The following is a 20846-nucleotide window of genomic DNA, read 5'->3' on the forward strand; positions in this document are numbered from 1 at the left end:
AAACTGATTCTAGGGGTACCAAAATAATCAAAGATATGCAAAAATTACGATATATAGTAAATTATATGTGCATGAAATATAGTAAAAGTAGTATAATAAAACATATAGTAGATGTGGCATGGAGTTGCAGACCAGAGAAAAACAAAGGTTTAAAAGCATGATAGGACAATGAAAAATTACACCAAGCAGATCTTTCAGTCAGGAGGAAGCCACTGGCACTGTAGTCCTCCCAGCAAAGGAGAGAATGCTGACGACTTGGCATCCTTGCTCTCCTGTCCCCAATGCCCCCCTCCCTCCTGCTCAGACTGAAGCTGTGATCTCAGCTCCGCTAACATTAGCACTGATGACAGAAAAGTGCCTGCCCTGCTTTGAGGTCATGGTTACATCTTTCACAATAAAGTACAACTCAGTGCAAGAAACACTGCCAATTTTCTTTGACTTTTCAAATAGAAAGTCCAACAGCAAATTTGGTTTTCATTACAGCCAGTTCCACTCTGAATGGATCTGAAGACTTGAGTCAAAGGTGTGATTGTTGCTGTACTGATACCCAAACTGCTCTGTATGCATGCATATGTTCCTCTCTCAGAATGGAAAAATAAGAAAGGAAAAAAGCCCCACCAACTTGATTTGTTGAGCATAATTGTATGGATAATCTCAATCCATTACTTTGTGCCAGAACAGTTTTCCATTCACACATCCATCTTCTCTGAAATAGAAAACTATTCTTACATTTTATTCACATAATGGTTTTGATAGAAAATCTGTTTTGCTGCAGATGAGGGCCCTGGAGGTTTTTGGTCTACTGTAATACATAAGAGCTGCCTGACACTGCAGCATTCATTCTCTAGTGCGATTGCCTAGCAGGGCTAAAAGCACTGATGTCTTTTACAGTTCTGGTATTGCCATTATCCATTTCAATGGGGTTTAAATGTAAAAGTGAAATTGATGGTGTTAAAGCATGAATTTCAATCATGCTAAGAAAGAAGATATTGATGGGAGCCAGCAAGGGAGCTCTGAACAAAAATATTGCAAGGAAGAAGCTGAAAGGCTGATTACTATAAGGCCAGTGACTCTGTTTTCAAGTTACAGAGCTGCCAGACATTAAAAGATACCTGTCCATGTTGCATAACTCAGGACAATGTGTGTTTGTCCCTGTCAGTATTATGGGTCTCCTTCCTTCTCGCTGAGGTGGGACTTCATGGGAAAAATCTTCAAGTCTTAGTTCAGCTTTTTATCTGAGATTTCAGATGTCCGTTCTCATTATTTTTTGCGGTAGGGGTGGTTTCTTGTGGCTACAGACTATCCCTGTTCTTGTTAAAATTATACCTTTCTAATTATAGCGCAGCCTTCTGTCAGAGGCTGAATCTTTATGGACCAGTAGAAGAGACACTTTGTACCATATAATTTACAAAGAACACTGTAACTCAGGGTTAGCAAAACTAATGAGAAAGCAGTAAGAGTGTTTTGCAGGACCTTAACCAGCTGGATTTTAATTTTCAGAGCAGAGAAGCAGAGCTGTGAGCAACCTTGACACAAATTGAAAACAGAATTACAATGTTACTTGGTGCACTGAAGCACCTCTCTCAACTATGGCTCTGATTCCTGCTTGGATCCAGGCAAACATCCAGGACAGTTTCCTCTGGTGCTGTGGTCAGCAATTCCCTTGCCTGCCTGCGCGTGCCCTGTGTCCTAAGGCCATCACCAAGAAACATGCAATTTTATGAGAAACACAGCCATGTCTTGGGGATCTCCACATTTATCTTGAGTTGCAAACAACTTAAAAGGCTTGTCTGGTGCCTTGATTGATTTGTATTTGTGCTTCCACGACAGCAGCATGCTCTGTACCTGTTTAATTGGTTTAAATCAAATTTAGAAACTAAGCAAGTTTAAAACATGGCCTTCATTACAGAATTAGAGCTGAGATTACATAGAAGAAAGTAAAATTATAATGTATTTCAGATAATACAATAAAAATCCTGCTTAGACTCTGGTATTTTTATAAATTAAAAACTTACCATTTATAGAGTTCGTTCTAAATAAAATCCCTTTCCTACCTTCTCTTAGTCTGATATTCCTCCTGCAATACCTCCACTCTGTGTTTTAAGTTCCAGTCCCAGTTTTCTCCATCTACAGCTTGTCAGCCTAGAGTGGGAGAAAAATGCCTGTAGGATCAATACGTTCAAACCGCTTGAGGAAAGAATTGTGACAATGTACCAAAGAAATTTTGAGGCATAGTGACTGATAAAAGTTCCTAGCAAGAAACTGTAATAATGTGTGTAAAGTGGATTTTTATACAGTATTTCCTTAGGGACCCCCTTTCAATGATATCAAAAGATATCATTTTATGATAAATATCATTATTTATGTTGAGCAAAGCATTTCTATTGTACTCTTAATAAAAAGTCTTTTTCCCCTGAAAGTGCTTTGGGATGAATGTATACTAGAGTGCAAAAACATGATTTTATCTTTATAGGAATTTCTCATGAATAGTCTTTGAAAATGTGTCTCTCAAGGTGCAGATTCTCCCATTCTCTCTGCATTGTTTGTATTTATCCTCTCACCAATAACATTTGCAGCCAAGGATTTCTGCAAAGTCAAATCATACCATTTTGAATTAAATGTAAAATCCTTTGAGATGGACCTCTTCAGCAGGATGGATGTAGCTCTAAATAAAAATAGCTTCATTTTGTTTCAATAAGAAGGTGATGAAGGTTCCATCTAAACCCACCTGCCTATCTGACCCTGCAGTCACACCCAGTAGCAGCAGTCCTTCTTGCAAGCATGCTGTAAAGGTTTGAAGTCTTAGCCTTGGGGCTGGACTCTGCTGGATAAACCCACAAACAACACCAATACTAAAAACTCTGAAATGTCTGACTGGTCACATACAGCTGAAAATTACTTCCCTGTAAAACCAAACCAGCACTTTGGTTATGCGCTCTCACAGTTAAGGATTTAACTCAGACTGTCCCAGCATTGCAGACCAAGTCTATGTCAAATTGCATTTCATGGTTTCAGGTTTTCAAGATAATTAAAAGGATAAAAATATAATACTGACAAATGTATAGCTGTTTCATATAGCAGCTCCTACTCTTATTTACTTTATTGCAATATTAATCATAATAATATACTGTATTGGTCTCATTTGGTGAAGCGAAGTGGCTGGGAAGCCTTTCTCACTGAAGAGAGATTTGTCTGCAATAGTACTTGAATTTTGTAGCTCTCACACTCACAGCAATTTTACTAGTCACGTGTTCTTCATTTTTTAAGCTAATAAATTTGGTAATATTCAGGGAATGTAAAGCAAGAGATCTAAAATACTAATTTAAGTTACAAAGACATGCAAGCATTTCTACAAGGTTATTCAGGGCAGCTAAATTAGCTCCTGAACAGAGATTGTATTAATGTATTCCTGACTTTTTGTCTGAGTCCCACTTGTGTCATGTGAGTTTATTCAGCACGTGGAATAAAATCTTTCTTGAGGGTCTGCCAGCAGCTATCATATCTGTAGCTCCCAGGAAAAGAAAATGGAGATATCCAGGTACATCTGCAAGTAGAAAAGCATATACAAAGTCCATCTGGACCCTGTATTAAGAGATTATTGACAAAGCACTCATGCATCTAGACTATAAGCAGCCCTAATATTTGAGGGAGCTCTTTCAAAAGTGAGAGATAAAGAGACCTGAGACCATGAATGAAAATAAAATTTGAGACCTTTTTTATCTGTGCTGCTTTAGCACTAGGTATGTTTTCGAGAACAACCTTGCAAATAATGAGCAGGTATTTCTTGCCCAGGCAGGTTTATGATATGAAGATATTATTGACATTTCTATAGAAATCTTTAGTAACATTCAACCTGGAAATTACTGGTTTGTATAAGTAGGGTAAATAGTAATACATGTTGAAAACGATCTGATCTAGCCTAACTGGTTAATTTACAAACCCATATCTGTTTTATCAATGCCCATTTCTTCCCATTTTCACTGTTTACATGTGTTTATACATATACACACACAAAATCTCAATTACAACTTTCCTCCTGGGATGCATTGAAGTAAATGGAAAGTGGCTTCTTTTTCCAAATACTCTGCATCCTTGAGAGAGACAGAATTAAATGGAGGGTATGGAATGGTACTATGGAAAGCAAGAGTATGCATGTATTTATACGGAAAGATGTTCAATTTAAATTTTAATAGAAATTAATAATTACACAAATAATAAAACATCTGATGTGGGTGTGGGCCAGTAGTGTAATGTATGAGCATAGTTGAGCTTCTGAAGCTTCAGCCATCCTCATTCATACTCATCCAGTGCTAACCAGACAAATAATAACCTTATCACCTACTTTAGTAATCAAACAATGGATAACCAACATCTGGGACTTTTGACTGAAATGGAAAGTAGTTTATTATTGTGTTTATTAGCTGGAGTATGAAGGACTCAGATGTGGTGACATAATGAGTGATATTCTAACAAATTTCTGAAATTGGATACATAAGCATTGTAATGAAACTAGAATGAGCTGTTTCAGTCTCTCATTGGCTTACTGTATCACCTATATCTTCATCATAGAATCATTATAGCATGGCCTGGGTTGGAAGAGACCTTAAAGATCATCTAGTTCCAACATCCCTGCTGTGGACAGGGACACCTTCCACTAGACCAGGTTGCTCAGAACCCCATTCAGCCTGTCCTTGAACACTTCCAGGGATGGGGCATCCACAGCTTCTCTGGGCAACCTGTTCCAGTGCCTCACCACCCTCACAGTAAAGAATTTCTTTCTAATATCTAATCTAAACCTACTATCAGTTTGAAGCCATTCCTCCTTGTCCTGTTACTGAATGCCCTTATAAGAAGTCCCTTTTCACCTTTCTTGTACCTCTTCAGGTACTGGAAGGCAGCAATTAGGTCACCCCAAAGCCTTCTCTTATGAATTTTATGGTCTTCTTATTAAGAGAATCTTACCTGCTCTTTTATCTTATGACTTATTTTTGCATGGTAATGCTACCTTGCACTGAATTTGACTGTCATTGTAGCTAAAGTACAGTAATAGTTCATGGATGTTATTAATTATTATATTTCTCCAGGGGGAAAGTACTAGGGGACTATTAGGTGCATATGTTAATTGCGTCTGTATTGCTTAGCTTCATTTACTGGATTTTTCCTGTGATATATATTAATAGACTTCTAATAGACATGGCTACATTTTCAGAAGGAGGGGGTGTAGCTGTGTAGAATAATTTTGAAGATAGGTAAGCCACACGTGAAGCAAAATATGAAAGCAAAACATGTGCCTGAACTGAGGCAGTCACCAAATTAGTGTTTTGCCCGTCTCTGATCTCCCATGAGTTCAGTGTTACTATACTAAACATATAATAACAACACATTTGAGTATGACTGGATATGATAAATTCAGAGCTTGGGAATAAATTTACCATTAACATGCTCTATTTTCTGAAATCTGAACACCATGCCCAGAAAAACAAAAAATTAGGTAGCAAGCGTCAAGGTTCTTGCTTGATTCTTGGGGTTCTTTCTTCAGCATAGACAGCACTGTAGCATATATGGACATTAAAATCTTCACCTTTTCCAACAGCCTCAGGGGAGCACTGAAACTTGTCTTTCCTGTCTATCCTCTGCAGGGAATTACTGGAACGCAGCTTCTTTCGTTACTTCATCATCTTACCTCCACTTCTCCACCTTCCAAGGGGAAACCAGTGCAGACATCTCTTTCTACTTCAAAACGTCGGCCTCAGATGGGGTGTTTCTTGAGAATCTGGGGAACACTGACTTCATCAAACTGGAGTTGAAATGTAAGTATACGCTTCCTATTACTATTCTTGGCACCTGAATTGGGTTTATGTTGAGTAGGTTTAAAAAAATGTGTACCAATCAGTAAAATGTGTAAGCTCTCTAAATCCTGGAAAAACTCCCAAATCAAGCTGCTTGACATATTTTCAAATTGCCTTTTGTGAGAGGAGTGCTTGAAGTATATTTGGATTGTTTATTGAGGGGAAAATACAAAGAAAAATAGAACTGGTAACATCAATTACAAAAATGACACTGACCTGAAAAGGGGTTTCAAAATTGCATGTCAGAATTATTTCTTAAAAATTTATGTCTTCAGCTCTGTGTGTTTTTCTATTTTACTTCATGGTTGCTTTGGAAACAGGGGGAAGAAAGAAAAAAAAGAGACCATCCTAATCAGCACTGCAAGGAGCCAAAGAGCTGAAAACTTGCATATGATATTTAAAAGCCATAAAAAATCTCATAAAAATAAATCTTTATCAGCATTATCCGTTAATAAAATCGCTGATCTGAGAAAGAGGGTATAATGATACCAAGAGGCAAGTCAATTTTATTATTTAAACCATTTTTAATGGCCCAGGGGCAAACTTTCCAAAGAAGGTGCTGAAATCCTCAGCCGCACCTGAATTCTGCTTAGTGGAATTGAAGCAGTTGAATTAGTGGGAAACATGTTTTATGCCTCCTTTGTTCTCCCTTGACCCTGCCATGAACGGGAGCAGCGAGAGGCCCTCTGTGAGATGTGTGGCTGTTATTACAGCCTCTAGCAACACATTACAGCCTCCCTGCTCTCCAGCTCTGGGGCACTGGGAAAAGCATGTGGGCTTCCTTTTGCTGCAGCAGCTACTCATGGATGCCAAGGACCCAGCTCTAAATGTTGATGCACAAAAGTCAGTGAGTCATTAATGTTGAAAGTGAAGCAATTGGCTTATGGACCCTAAGTAATCTATTTTTTATGCAGATTAGACGTACAGACATCTAATTTTTAAACAAACAGCCATTTTCAACTCTTTCCAAAGTTTAAACACAAAAATCAGAATGTAGAAATTTAGGAACCATCAAGAGGCTCCTTTAAAATACATTTAAATTTTTCCCTCCAGGAAAATAAAATGCCAAGTTCCATTTGGGTGCCTTTTTTTCTTTCTTTCTACAACAAATATAGTTCATGTTGCTTAATCCAATTTCTCTAATCTGCAATTCGTGCAAATCAAAATAGCTCCTATTGAGTCAGAGGGAATAGTCTTACTTGCTTTACCAAGGGGCAAAGCCTTTTAATAGTAAAGTGGCAGCTACTTCTAATTTCCCTTTGAACTTAAGTAGTACTTACAGTCAGCTGAGGTGGGCATCTTCAGAGCTTCTTGCTCTTCTACTTTATGGAAGGTGTTCTCAGCCACTGCAATCAGACCAACCATGCTGTTGTTCACTTAGCTAAAAAGTGACAATATCAGTGTATAAAGGTGACTTGACAGCAAAAAAGTTATTTTTAACTTGGTTCATGGGAAATAATAATCACGCTGCAGTGGCTCTCTGAATAGATGTACGAGTTCAAGAAAGTGGCAGTGTTCTCAGAGTACCATTAAACAGGACTTTAATTTTAAACCTATGCTTGAGATCCGCTGACTTTTCTGCGACCTGGCATATGCATAAATTCAACCTCTGCCTCATGTCCCTGAATCTAAACTTTAGATTATAAATTCTTGATGGAAGAAGTTGAAATATCATCCGGAAGAAAAGACGTAGAACAATGTAAGAACTATGCAGACTGTATTTGCTAAAAAGTACAAAGCAGATCATTCAATATCACTGCATTCACTCGAGCCGTTCTCTCTGAAAACTATTGCTTGGAATTTTCAGAGCCCCGGGAGAAGGCCTTTCTGTGACTTAAGTGTTCTATAGGTCACAGCTGAAAAAGCTTTGAACACTGTGGGTTTAGTAACAAAGGGAAACTCACCGTCTCTTCTGAATTACACATTTATTAATGAATGTTTGTTTTACATATTTTTTAGGGGTGTTTTGTTCTAGTCTGCACTTACAGTTTTCTGGAATTCATTTAAATGAAAAGTTAAGTTTCAGGATTTCAGAGGTACCTTACATGGCTCTACAGTTGACCCTGCTGCTTCTTAAAAGTCTGTTTCCCCTTTACAGAAGTCCTGTAAAATTAATATGTGAATTCGTTTCTTAATAGGAACATAAATTTAAGTCAGTAAGGTAATTACAGAATTATCTCCAAACTGAAGAAGCTTTCCTATGGCAAGCTGCTTTTTAGCTAGCCCATCACATTCTCTAATAGAACAGCTATTTTGTATTTAAGGTTTTTTACACAATGACCATCACCGCATATTTATTGAAAGCTATTGTGCTTCATCCAGTGGATTGCTTTTGTCTTTTCATTGCCTTCTCATACACGTACAGTTCTCGTTGGAGAAGGATGACTTCCTACAAAGCCTCTTCTTGATTTCTTTGCTTTTTACCGTTCCAAAAGAAAAATGCTAAAATCAGTGTCCTGCAAGTACAAATTCTATATCCTTTTTCTCTTATGTGTAAAATACCTGTGTGTACCTATAACATATGGTTAATGATGTATAAGCTTAGCTCTAGAGACCAGGAACTGAAAGGTTCTACAGTATCCAGTGTTTTAATCAGCTTGCTGCACTTGGTGAGCGCATTAGGGAAGCAAATCATTCAGTCTATTAAAATTCTTAGCTTCAAGTCTTTAGAAAGGAGTTTGCATGTTTTATTCTGAACACAAAAGTTGTTACTAGGAACACTCATTAAATTATTTTACTGGCATGCTGTCTTTGAGTCTAATAATTATTAAGTCTTATATTGTCTTGGGGTCTAATTGCCCAGATTTTCTAACTCTCCGGATTCATATGAAAGAGAGGTGACATTTGCAGTATTTTGAAGAGTAACTTCATGTGCCTTCAGCAAAGCCCCAGATTGCCATCTCTGAGGAGAGGGGAGATACAGGAAGGAAGGGAAGACCGTGTTTCTCTGATTTCAGAAACAGCTTTTCCAAACAGCTGACAAGGAAGTCTGTCAAGAAAAAAACAGGGATAAAATGCTACTATGAATGTGCCTGAAGTCATTAGCTATTCCATTTATCAAGCAACTCCTCTGGCAGGCTTGTACTTGTCACCATTCATGGAGCAGCTGACAGAGATGTAGAATTACCTGAAGCCTCAATTTTTACATGCACCAGTAAATCTATTTTCATAGCTGGCTAGTCAGCTGACAATGGCTAGGATTGCTTAGAAAGGTGGTAGTTGAATAAGGTATTAATTTTTCTGTAAGGCAGGGCTTCCAGAAACCATTCATATCTGGTCAAAATTTCCAGATGTTTTTAAAATTAAAACTGGTTTTTAGAGTGAGAAAGAGAGGATGCTTTCTCTTTTAGAGCTTTCCTACATGGTTTTGTACATCTATGAAATATGGACTTGAGGACTTTAGAGTTATGGCTATGAAAATGAAGCTACTTCATACCTGAGATGTTTGTCAAATAGATCACATTTGAATTTTCTGTTTGAGAGATATCACAAGTTTTGGAAAAGATGTATTCCTGAAAGCAAATTTTGAAGGGGCATATTTGTGGTAATTTGGGAAGAAGCATGTATCATCACTGTTTCCAGAAAACTCTCTCAATGACACTGTCAAATAATTCTAATGAAAAAGACATTCTGCTCACTTCTGTAGCTCCTCTCACCCAGCACCTCCAAGCAAGTCACAGACCCTAATGAATTGTGTCTCACTGTTACTGTTCTGAAGTAAGTAAATAGCAAGTCACTTTAGCAACAGAAAAAAAAAAAATGAGGCTTAGAGATAAAGGTCAGCTTGTGTTTGATCCTGGCATTAACATGTAAGAGAGGAAAGATCTTTCTTATTATTTTTTGTAAAATGCTAGGAACATTTATAACCACTGCATTCAGGGATGTTACTTGGCTGATAACCCCTAAAAGTGCCCTAAAAGTCTCCCCAAGGAGTGATCACTGAACTTGGCAGCTGTGAAAGGGATCGTATGGAGTAGCTTGCTAATGAGAGCACTGGCATGGCTTCAGGATGGGCATACTTGCTCTGTGGACAGAGGATACTCACAGCACTCTAACACCTGACACTTGCATGTGGAAAGTCCCGTGCTGCTTCTGGTGCTCAGCTGTTTCTACACTAGTTGGTTGAGACATAAGTAACTCCTCTAGAATCAGACAAGAAACAGTGACAGACTAGGGACCATGATTCCCATGGCTGCTTGCTTCTGCCCAGACAGCATTCATTCCTCCATACTGAATGCTCTAACACAACTGATTTATATATTTTCTTACAAATTTTAATAATTCCATCACGTCTTTCTCCAGAGGCATCCTAAAATGCAATTCTACCATATGAATGAGTTTTCCACATGATGCTCAAAGTCCCACATGTTAAAGTAAATGCAGCTTACGTTTTCCACTGCTTGGTTTTTCACCTCAGTAGGGAAACTGGTGTGGCCTTCATTTTTCTTTTTAATTGAGTTGTTATTTTGTTTTCCTAGAAGAAGGTCACTTTTCTGTAAAAAGCTTTTCATGTAGGAAAGCATGTAGCATTAGCCATATGTCAAAGAATGCATAGGACACTGAGGAATCTCTTCATCTCAGAGGCCCACAAGAAGTTATTAAATTAAATGGAAAAACATTCCATTTCTTCAGGGAAATTTATGACCCAAAGGTTTTTACAGCAGTGCTTGCAAATTCTCTTCCTACTCCAGGACAATATGAAGGCTTCAAACAAACAAAAAGAAAACCTGGTCTGAAGAACTGCAAGCACCATTCTTTGAAAGACAAGATTCTGTTTCAGATGAGGCAGGTGATGAAGAAATGCCTGATATTCAACACAGCAATTGATGACTCATCTGAGAAGACCAGTTCCACCTCTGTCCCAAATTTTCCACCTCAGTTCCAAATTAGCAGATGGGGATGGGTGCCCAGCCTGTCACGTGTGAGAGCAAGCCAAAGGCAGCAAATAAACATTCCAGCTGGGGAACGGGCTCAAACTGACCAGTAGAAAATCTTAGGCACAGGGCTGTGGGGAAATGAACGCCATCAGTAACTCTTCTGTAACTGGCTTGGACTCCGTCAGATTATAGTTACAGGTTGCTTTACTTTGGTCTCCTTCAATGTCAGTATGCCATTCATGACCTTTCACTACACAGTGCATCCCCTCAGCATTACCCCTCTCCTTTCAAGGGTGATTGGACACCTCTCTCATTGCCATAAATGCCACTTTAAAAGTCATTTTATGTGCAGTGTCTTATAAATCAGTTACAGCTCGCACGAAGTTCAAGGTGGGAACTGGTTGGCATTCAAAGAGCATAGCTGACTTTGCTTTTGCACTAAAAACATGGAGCACATGGCAAACCGTTGCTGGCACTACCACCCAGTAGTTCATCTCAGGTCTTTGTCCTTATTTCTAGTCTACTTCCTGTTACATGCTGACACTGCAGAGGCTTTGTTACCTTCTTCATGTGTGCTAATCATTTTTCTGCAGAAAGTAAACATCTACTATGCTACACAAAATTGCCAGATGTTATAGGCATATGACAGAAACAAACCTCCTGGGTCCTTGAATTTAGATCCTCACAGTCTCAGACAACCACAATGCATAACTTGTGTCTAGCTCCCTAAATTTATGCAACTCTCCACTGAAAATAGTTTGAATCTTTGCCAGCTGGACAACTGTTTCAGACTCACATCTCTGTTTTTCAGATGTCTTCTAATTCTTAACAGTTCGATTTGCATCTTTTCTTTATAGCCATGCATTCTTGTTTCAGTATTGTTCTTTGGCTGAACTAATTGTTTTCACCTCCTAGTATTTACTCTCCCCTTGTATATTTATGGTGCAATCATATCTTCTCTCAGCTTTTAATTGCTATATTAAGCAAGACAAACTCACATAATCTCTTCTCATAAGATATTCCTCTTGTTCTGTTCTCTGGTTATGCTAATAAGGTTCTGCCTACTCACTGCACCTAGAATTCTTCTTTCTTAAACACAGGTAATCAAAACTATCCACATTAATTCTGATAATGGTTTACCAGTGCCCTCTACAATGACATTAATTCTTACGCTGCCCACTTGTCCTAGGAATTTTTGCCTGATTATACTGGGATACTGTTTGTTATGTATTATTTTCTGACCTCTCCAACTTTGTGTTACTGGCAAAAAAAAAAAATAGACGTATACTGACTTCTTGTGCAAAGGTATTCATCATAATACTAAATGTTACTTGACCCAAACCAAATTAGAGGTCCTCTAATTTTCTGATGACCAATACTTCATCCATCTCATCAACAATCTCTGCAATTCTGTTTTCCATGTCTGCTCTTTTTGGAAGAAAATCAAATATGCTAAATCTGTAACAATTCTCTTCTTCCAAAAACCAGAGGGTCTTTTTGATCAAAGAAGGATATCCATTGTGTTGACTTTGGTAAATCCATTATATGCTTTCATATTGTTTGTGTTCTGCCTCACATTAGTCTGTTGATGTCTATTAGTCTAATGATGTCTATTTCACTTGCTGATTTTACTTGCAGTCTTATCTTGATCGACTGCAGGGTAAAATCTGGTCACTAGGTCACTAAAGTTATGGTAATTCCATTAGTTTACATATTCTTTGTAATTTCATGCAGTTTGAACTAAAATGTCACCAAAAAACTCTCATCATTTTATACCCTTATGCAGGCTGATGTGTACCAAAGCCAAACACAAATATCTCAGCTTCCCCATCTCAAGAATATATAGATTATGAGAGCATCCAGACAGTTCCTCCTGCAATTTCCACCTGGTGTTCTCAGGACAAACCTCTTTGCCCATCAGAAAGGAGGGGAGGGGGAGGACACACACGACGACCTGACTGTCTTTTGTCACTGTCACGTTTCTCTTTAATCCAAAACATCAACATCATGCCATAAATTGAAATGCCGTGCGTGAGGAAATCTGAAAGGGTCCAACCAAGCTTCATTGTTTCCCGAGGCTATGTGGCCTGAATCCAATGGGTCCTCTGGTCCTAAATTATTTAGATACTTTTGAGAATCATTCTTGTTAGTGAATAAACAGAATCTTGGTACTCTGAAAACTACTTTTTTTCTTTAAGTTGAACTTCTTAGATAAAGTGCTGGCAATTGTTCAGTCAATTGAAATTCTAAATTAGTCTTTATTGGTTTTACCAAGGCAATTCAGTTTTAAGGTAGAAAAAGATTTTCTGTGACTAGACGATTAGATTTAATGAAAGTGGAGGTGTTTTTAATAAAAATAAAATTGTATCCATGGTGCTTAAAATATTTATGCAGATGATTAATTCGAATTATGTCAACAGACTGATTCAAGTAAATATAATTATTTTCTCCCTAGGTGTTTGTAGGTGGATGCTAAATATTCATATAGAGTTTTGGCCACAGATTTTCCTAACACTTTGCAGAATTTCATTATGGTTCAAATGGTAGTTTAAAAAAAATCAGTTTAAATCATGATGGAAATTAATTCATTTTCAAATCATGTTAAGTTTGGGCTCTTTCTTTCTATCTTGCCTAACTACAGTTGTTCTGAGGACAAGAAAAATGAATATTTCTGCTCACAACTTTTTGTTTAGAAACTTTGCACACATATAATTTCTTATGTTGTAAAAGGAAAGAAAAACTTCATGTAAAATTTTGTTTAAAAGTTAATAAAACTGTAATCTATTTTTTAAGAGCATGAACGCAGTTACTATCACAAGGCTGCCATAACACTATCTTGCATAATTTAGACTTTTTACATCCTCTTTATCTAAATGTCTTGACTTTGTTTTTGAAATAGAGCTTTTTGTCTCAAATCACTGCAAACAGCTCTCTACTAGTATGAAATCTTAGAAACAAATGCTTTATAAATACATAAATCCTCTCACTCGCCCTTTTATGTTTTCCACTGCTACAGCAGGAAACAGCAACAGGTCTCCTGTTGGCTTTACATTTCCTGAGACTCATGCATACTCATGCAGAATTGTTCACAAAAGGTGGCTAAAGCAGGAGGTCCTTCGTTCACATACTGCATCAAGTTTTCTACCTCTAATTACCATGAATTCTGAGAACATATTTTTGTACAACTTCATGATACTTCTGGTTTGCATTTTTAGTAGATACATTTTCCTGCTGCAGGATAAAAAGCAAACAATACCAAAGATATCTTCTCCCATCTTGGGAAATCTACCCTGGATTTTGGCAACTATAAATTATTACAAGGATATATTCCAGAGCAGAAAATCTTTGACTCAAACTTTTGATAAAAGTTTGAGTCAGCTGGGACACAGTTAGCTGGGTCCATCCACCCTCCCCCCTCACACACACCCTTCTCATATACAGAATTACTACACTAAAACTAAAATTGAGTCATATTTTTGGATGGCCCTGTTTTATTGTGGTAGTAAAGTGCATAGTGCAACAAAGTCCTTACCCTGATGGTGACCCTGGACAGCCACAGAGAAATAAATAGCCATGAAAAATTGCTTATAAAAGAGGCACTACAAATGAAAAACCTTACACAGCCAGGCAGAAAAATCAATAAATTCATATCATCATGAGCCCCTGCTCTGATGCAAAAGTTTTTCAGTAGCTGCCACACAGGCACCTAAACACCTTTACAAGTCTTTGCCACAGTCCACAGCAGAACCTACAGCTAATAAACAAATTACAGAATAAGGAAAGCACCACAGAAGAAGAAGAAAAGGACTCAGGGAATGTGCTTTCATAAAAGCACATCACAGAAGAGTGACAGTCTGGATCTCTAGTTTTCAAACCTGCACCAGGCTCTTACCACTTTTATAATGATGCACAATTTACAATTTTGACTGATTTTTATTACATTCAAATGTGACATATTCAAGAGGGCTGTTGATATCGTTGTGTCTATTTGTAAGCACTTAGACACATTGCTCAGCAGCTTCAGAACTGTGCTAAACTCATAGCTATTTTTCACAGTAAAATAAGCCACTCTTTCCTCTCCAAAAACCTCTCTGATGCTTTACCATGCTCAGACAAAATCTGATGTCATAAACATTACCACCTGCTTTTATATTGCCTTTCATCCAACAAAAATAACTACCAGTTACACAAAACCCTTTATATGCTGCATGGGAGAGCTCTGCTCTGATGTCTCTGCTTCCCCCTTGTTGTGCTGCCTTCTGGTGCATAGGACCAATTCAGTTTCATGGTAAAGTGCTGCAGTTAAAAGGATATAATGAAGTATATTATAACCCACTACAGACAGGAGAACACACATCTCCTCCCCTTTTCCACTCAGTGCACTGACTACGGTTCCCTTTGTGTGAATCATCTGTCACAAAATAGACCAGGAGATATTGCTGCTGTATTTTTTTTAAGCATTAGTAACTCTCATGAGATGAATCAACAGACCTTCAATGAGTCACTGTTCCTGTTCCTTCCTTCTTTCCAGGCAGCTAAGTAGTTATTGTAAGAGAGCTGGCTGGATGAGAGGTAACACTGATCTGAAATTGCATTTATTGCCTTAAAATTAAAGCAAGTGGGTATTTTTTCAAGTCCTGCTCTAACCATTTAATGTTTGACTTTAAACAAGTTCTTTCACACATCTTTGGTTTGGTTCCCCAGTTATGCAGTATTTTTTTGTTCTTACTGCCCATGGCTGAAAATTGCTGCATCAACTAAAATACAACCATAAAAGTAAGGGAGTTTCTTCCAAGTACTTATCTACAAGACAGCTGCAGTGCAATTAGCATAACTGAAGTAATTAGTAAATAGTGATAATAAATAATTATCTTCTTAGGGCATATTTGGCCTTTCCATGAGCTTTCATGAGAAAATTTGATACTTTCATTTAATGCAATTTTTTTTGTCCCCCAAAGCAATCAAATCTACTGTGTAGGAAGACTGGTATTTGTGTTTGATTGGTTCATTGGCAGTCGAGATTATTTGAAAGTGAGATAAAATAACTTAATTATTACCAAAATCAAATCCCTCCTTATCTTTGTCCTTACACAGATATTTACTCATTATGAGAAAGGTACTGTACTGAGTTCTGGTTTCCCTTCATAATGAGCTCCAGTAAAGCTATGCGTTTCCAAATATTGCAAGTTGTATAAGTGCTTGTGTGCCAGTAGAATGGGAACTGCTGTCTGTCTACAACGGAGAGAAGCCAGGACCATTTTTTTTTTAATACCTTGCACCTGGAGAGTTTTTGGGCAGTTTCAGGTAGCCTGGGTGCAGTGTAGTACAGTACTTCTGAGTCAACTGGTATATATTGAATATTTAAGATTAAAACCTCAGGTGAGGATAATGAATTTCAAGGCTCAGCATGGATACAGTAGGCAAAGGTTATTACAGTAGAGAGAGTCTATTCCAACACAGGCAATGAAAGAACAAAAGAACAGCAAGTCATTGAGCCAGACAGACAGATATAGGAAAATATGTTTGAACAGTCATAAAATGAAATGATGAAAGAATTATTTTAACATGTTTAATTCCCATTAATCCAAAGATGCTTTGCTCCTGTAAACTGAAACTAGAATTTAGACTTATTGTCTGTCCAGTTGTTGAAATTACTGGTCCAGTAGTAAATCTTGCAAAAAGAAGATATTAAACTATCATGATGGAAGAAGGACAATAATGCATTAAATTTCACCGCTTTTAAATATACAGCAGAACAATTTATTTGTGTGCAATCTTGTCTTACAATGTAACAACATAGTCATATGCATAAGAAAACAACAGCTCTTGCTGAATCAGGTCAACATTTCTCAGTAGATCTAATTCCCTGTCCATTCTCAAAGAAACGTCACTGCAAGTTTACAGCTGCCAGATGTAGATACTGCACACAGCAGAGACTGAATCAAGTGCCTTCAGGCTGCAGACCAAATGGTGGAGAAAATGAGGATCAAAAATATGAGGATAGACGCTTTAGGGGGTGCTCTTTCCTGAATTCAACAAAGCCTTTTCCCTTATTTTTCATTCTGATACGATTTTTTTTGTGTGCAGGATGCTTTGAAAATTTCAAGATAAAAACAAACTGAAAAGGTCATAAGAAACTTCAGACATTCTGAAGAGTTATGTATTCCTAATGAAATTGCACAGGAATTGAATAAATTCTATTCGCCATAAATTAGTTTCTTTAGTCTTTGGGGAAAAAGCACACTTGGATTACTATTTGTATCACTTCTAAATATTGTGTTATAATTTCTTCCAAACCTTTAATGGTTAAAGCCATTCATCTATACATGTTTTCATTCCTTTACCTTTCATTTAGAAGTTAATTTCCTTTCTCCTTTCTATACATGTTTCTAGACTTCCTATGACTGAAGGTAAAATGTGTTTTAAAATATTTCCTCCAGGCAGCAAGAATTACACTGAGAGAAATCAGTAATTCTGTTACAGAATGTCTGGAATCACTAAGATTTAAAACTAACTTTACAGTTATATCATCAGAATGGTAATGCCAATAAGAGTCAGTGTGCTTCCTTTTTTTTGCAGGGAAGTATTATTTTACCAATACATATGGTAATTTCTCCTCCCACACATCTCAGATCCTGAACATCTGGGTGGGGACTGGGGGAAAAAGTTGCTCTCGTTGCAACCCAACTCAGCTTCAAGATCACCTGAGGAACCTGAACAAACGTAGAGCCATGGGATTGACAAGATGCATCCCATCCCAAAAGAGAATTTGCTACTGTAGTTGCCAAACTGTGCTCTGTGATATTTTAAATATCATGACACTCAGGCAAAGTCCCCAATTACTGGAAAAAGGTAAAGAGAACCCGGGAAGCTACTGGTCAGCCTTAACTCTCTGCCTGGTAAGATCACAGAACAGATCCTCCTGGAAGCTATGTCAAGGCATATGCATGACAGGGAGGTGATTAGAGACAGCCAACACAGCTTCACCAAGAGAAAATTGTGCCTGACTAATCATCAGCCAATTCTCTCAGGACTCTGGGAGAACATCTCGTTGGGTCCCATAGACTTATGCACATTCAGGTTCCTCAGATGGTCATGAACCTGATCTCTGCTTACAGTGGGAAGCGCTTTTCTCCCCCAGTCCACATCCTGCTGTCCATCCACTCAAGAGGTGTGGGAAGAAAGGTTGTCATTGAAGACTTAAGCAAAATAGATGTTGAGTACCTCAGCCTTCTCATCCATTGTTACCAGGCTTCCACCAGTGTTCATCGGGGATGGGTGCACCTTCTTTGACCTTCCTTTTCTGATTTACAGACCTGTGGAAGCCCTTCCTGTTAGTCTTTGCATCCCTTGCCAGGGTGAGGTTCAGTTTCACCTTGGCCTTCCTCACCCCTCCCTACGCAGCTGTATTTCATGTCTGTACTCTTCCCAGGTTTCCTGTCCTTGTTTCCGCTGTGTTTGCATCAGACCCAGATGGATTGGTCATTCTCTACAGAATATCAGCTTGTTCTAAGTTTCAGAGACACATTGAGCCTCGCTTGTATTTTATCTTGTGGATGGATTTACTGTGAGAAGTGGGTCTTAAAAATTGTTAAACCAAAGCAATAGCTTTACTCATCCATTTTTCCTTCTCAACACTTACATGAATGACTGCATAAGATTCAAAAGAGTGTAAATTTTCATGATTTTTCTTTATTTTACTTGTAACCCACAGGCAAATGTAGAATGTGTCTAGTCTGTACAATGAGTCCCTGTGTTAGAGAGATACCTGAGCTATTTCTAAGATATAGCACATCCACATAAATCAGCACTCAGCTATGCTGGGTTTGATCCTAGGGGCAGTATAGTCTCTCATTAGAACTAATTACTGTTGGCACAGCATCATGCTGATGCAGCTGTGCAGCTTCCAGAGCTGGTTCATTTGGCACTTAGCTCAGGGATCACTGAAGTCTTGGGCATGGATGTGCACTGTCATTTGGTCAAATGAATGAAGCTTCTGCTCATTAGTTCAAATGGACTTTTCATTTGGGAATTAGATAAATGATGAAACCATCCAGATGCTTAGTCCAATTATTGTAAATACAGTCATGATTTTTGACAACTACCTGATTATTAACAGACAGCCAAGCTACACAGTAATTCCTGTATTGCAGTCAGGCAACCTGGATCAACAATTTCTCTGTTATGTTGCTTTTGTAGCTTTAAGTCACGTCCTTTGAGAAGTGGCCTCCTTAAAGCAGATCCTCTATTCCAATACGGCACTTCAGCATAGCATCTGTACCCCTTTCCACCTATTTTCTGCAGCCAGGAACAACCTACCAATGCTGTTTCCATGTCAGCATTGGCATGGCCTCTCTCAGCCCTGTGCAAATGAGGGCACCAGGGAAGGTAGTTTAGAGATGACTTTGTAAAACTATCTTTAAACTCAGATATCTAAGTGGGAAAGGTGGACAAGATAGTTACTTTCAAATCCTAGAATGGCTTCTTTTCTATCCAGAGTCTATTACAGGCAGTGGGAAGGATTCCAATAACTACATATGTCAGGCCTGATCTTGACCATGGTGATAGAATTCATATAAAGATATATAGACCACTAGCTCTAGAAATATCTATCATATCTCTCTTTTGATTAAGTTTTCTTTCATTTTCAAGTATTTCACTGAATTCTGTTTACAGGTTCAGACAGCGAGCCCTTTGTCAGAGGTGTATTTACAAACTGTCCAAGAAGTTTGGCAGATGTTGCCCTTACAGAAATATAGTATTTTCAAGCTGTTGTTTTCTCAGAACAAATATCTGTCTGGCAGATTCAGTTTACAGTTTATAGGTTATTGTTGTAACCTATTTTACAGCCAAGTGAGTGAACTCTGATTCCAGATGTAAGATGGCATTTATGTTCTAAGAATGGGATTTCAGAAGGATTCTAAAGAAGTTAGATACTCCTTCCTTTGATGTAAGTCAACTAAAACATCAGTCAGTCCCATTTGAAGAGTATAAAAATACATTAGGGGAGGTAAGAGAAACAAAGTACGAGGGAGGACATGAAACTATGTGTTTCAAAGAAAGTATAATGGGGGAGAAGGAGAGAAACAGAGAGATGGGCATACCTTAGAGAGGTGGTTGGGGGGAGGGTTGTAATCCCTCTTACTTTTTTTTCACAGTTTATGTGTCTTGAGAACATCCACGTGCTGCTTAGCATCTTGTGAGTACCCACCCATCTGTTAACACCTCTTTCTTTGCTGGCAGCCTCATGATAACTAGAGATCCTAGCCTGAAATTCATCAACAAAGATCAAACCAGAAAACAGGGGAGAAAAAAGATACTTGAAACACAAAGAGTTCAAGGAAAATGGGTGATCTAGCTGGTCACAGATCTTGAATGCCAGAAATGTCTCTCAGCTTGTTTAACCTGACCTTCTGCATAGCAAAGGACATAGAAGTGTTTGCTGCTTCCCCTGCAGCTGATGCTCAGAACTTGTGTTTAGCTAAAGCTTATCTACCAGAAAGCCTTGAAAGGGCCAAAGAAACATGGAATCCTACAGACAATGCAGTCGCAGAATCATTGAATCACAGAATCATAGAATACCAAGTTAGAAGGGCCCTCAAGGATCATTTGGTACAACCTTTCTTAACAAAAGCACAGTCTAGACAAGATGTCCTAGCACCCTGTCCAGCTGAATCTTAAAAGTGTCCAGTGTAGAGGAACCTACCACTTCCCTGGAGAGAATATCCCAGTAGCTGATAATTCTCATTGTGAAAACTTTTCCTCTTGTCTGTCCCCAAGAGTAACTTGTACCCATGACCCTTCATCTTTTCCATGTCACTTCCTATAAAAAGGATGGCTCCATCTTCTTTGTAGCCACCCTTTAAATACCAGAACAATGGTGATGAGGACTCCCCCAAGCCTTCTTTCTCAAAGCTAAACAAACACAGTTTTCCCTGCCTTTCCTCCTATAGGCTTCCCAGTACTTTGATCATCTTTGTGGACCTTCTTATATCTATCTTTGTTGAACTTCACAGGTTCTTGTTAGCCCACTCTTCCAGCCTATCCAGGTCTTCCTGCACAGTGGCTCAGTTGTATCCCTTCATTTTTATGGGCAAATGCCTCATAGATTTAAAATGAG

At 38.2% G+C, this 20846-nt stretch overlaps 1 protein-coding gene across 1 annotated transcript in view; it reads left to right on the forward strand.

Moving 5' to 3' along the window:
* The window catches only part of CNTNAP2 (contactin associated protein 2), a 1037874-nt gene that overhangs the window by 918904 nt on the left and 98124 nt on the right, over positions 1 to 20846 (forward strand). The window contains exon 16 of the mRNA XM_032104142.1: positions 5640 to 5810. Coding sequence (XP_031960033.1) covers positions 5640 to 5810 — 171 coding nt within the window. The remainder of the gene's footprint in view (positions 1 to 5639; positions 5811 to 20846) is intronic.

This window comes from Corvus moneduloides, chromosome 1 (genome assembly GCF_009650955.1).
Source record: "Corvus moneduloides isolate bCorMon1 chromosome 1, bCorMon1.pri, whole genome shotgun sequence".
Classification (NCBI taxonomy): domain Eukaryota; kingdom Metazoa; phylum Chordata; class Aves; order Passeriformes; family Corvidae; genus Corvus; species Corvus moneduloides.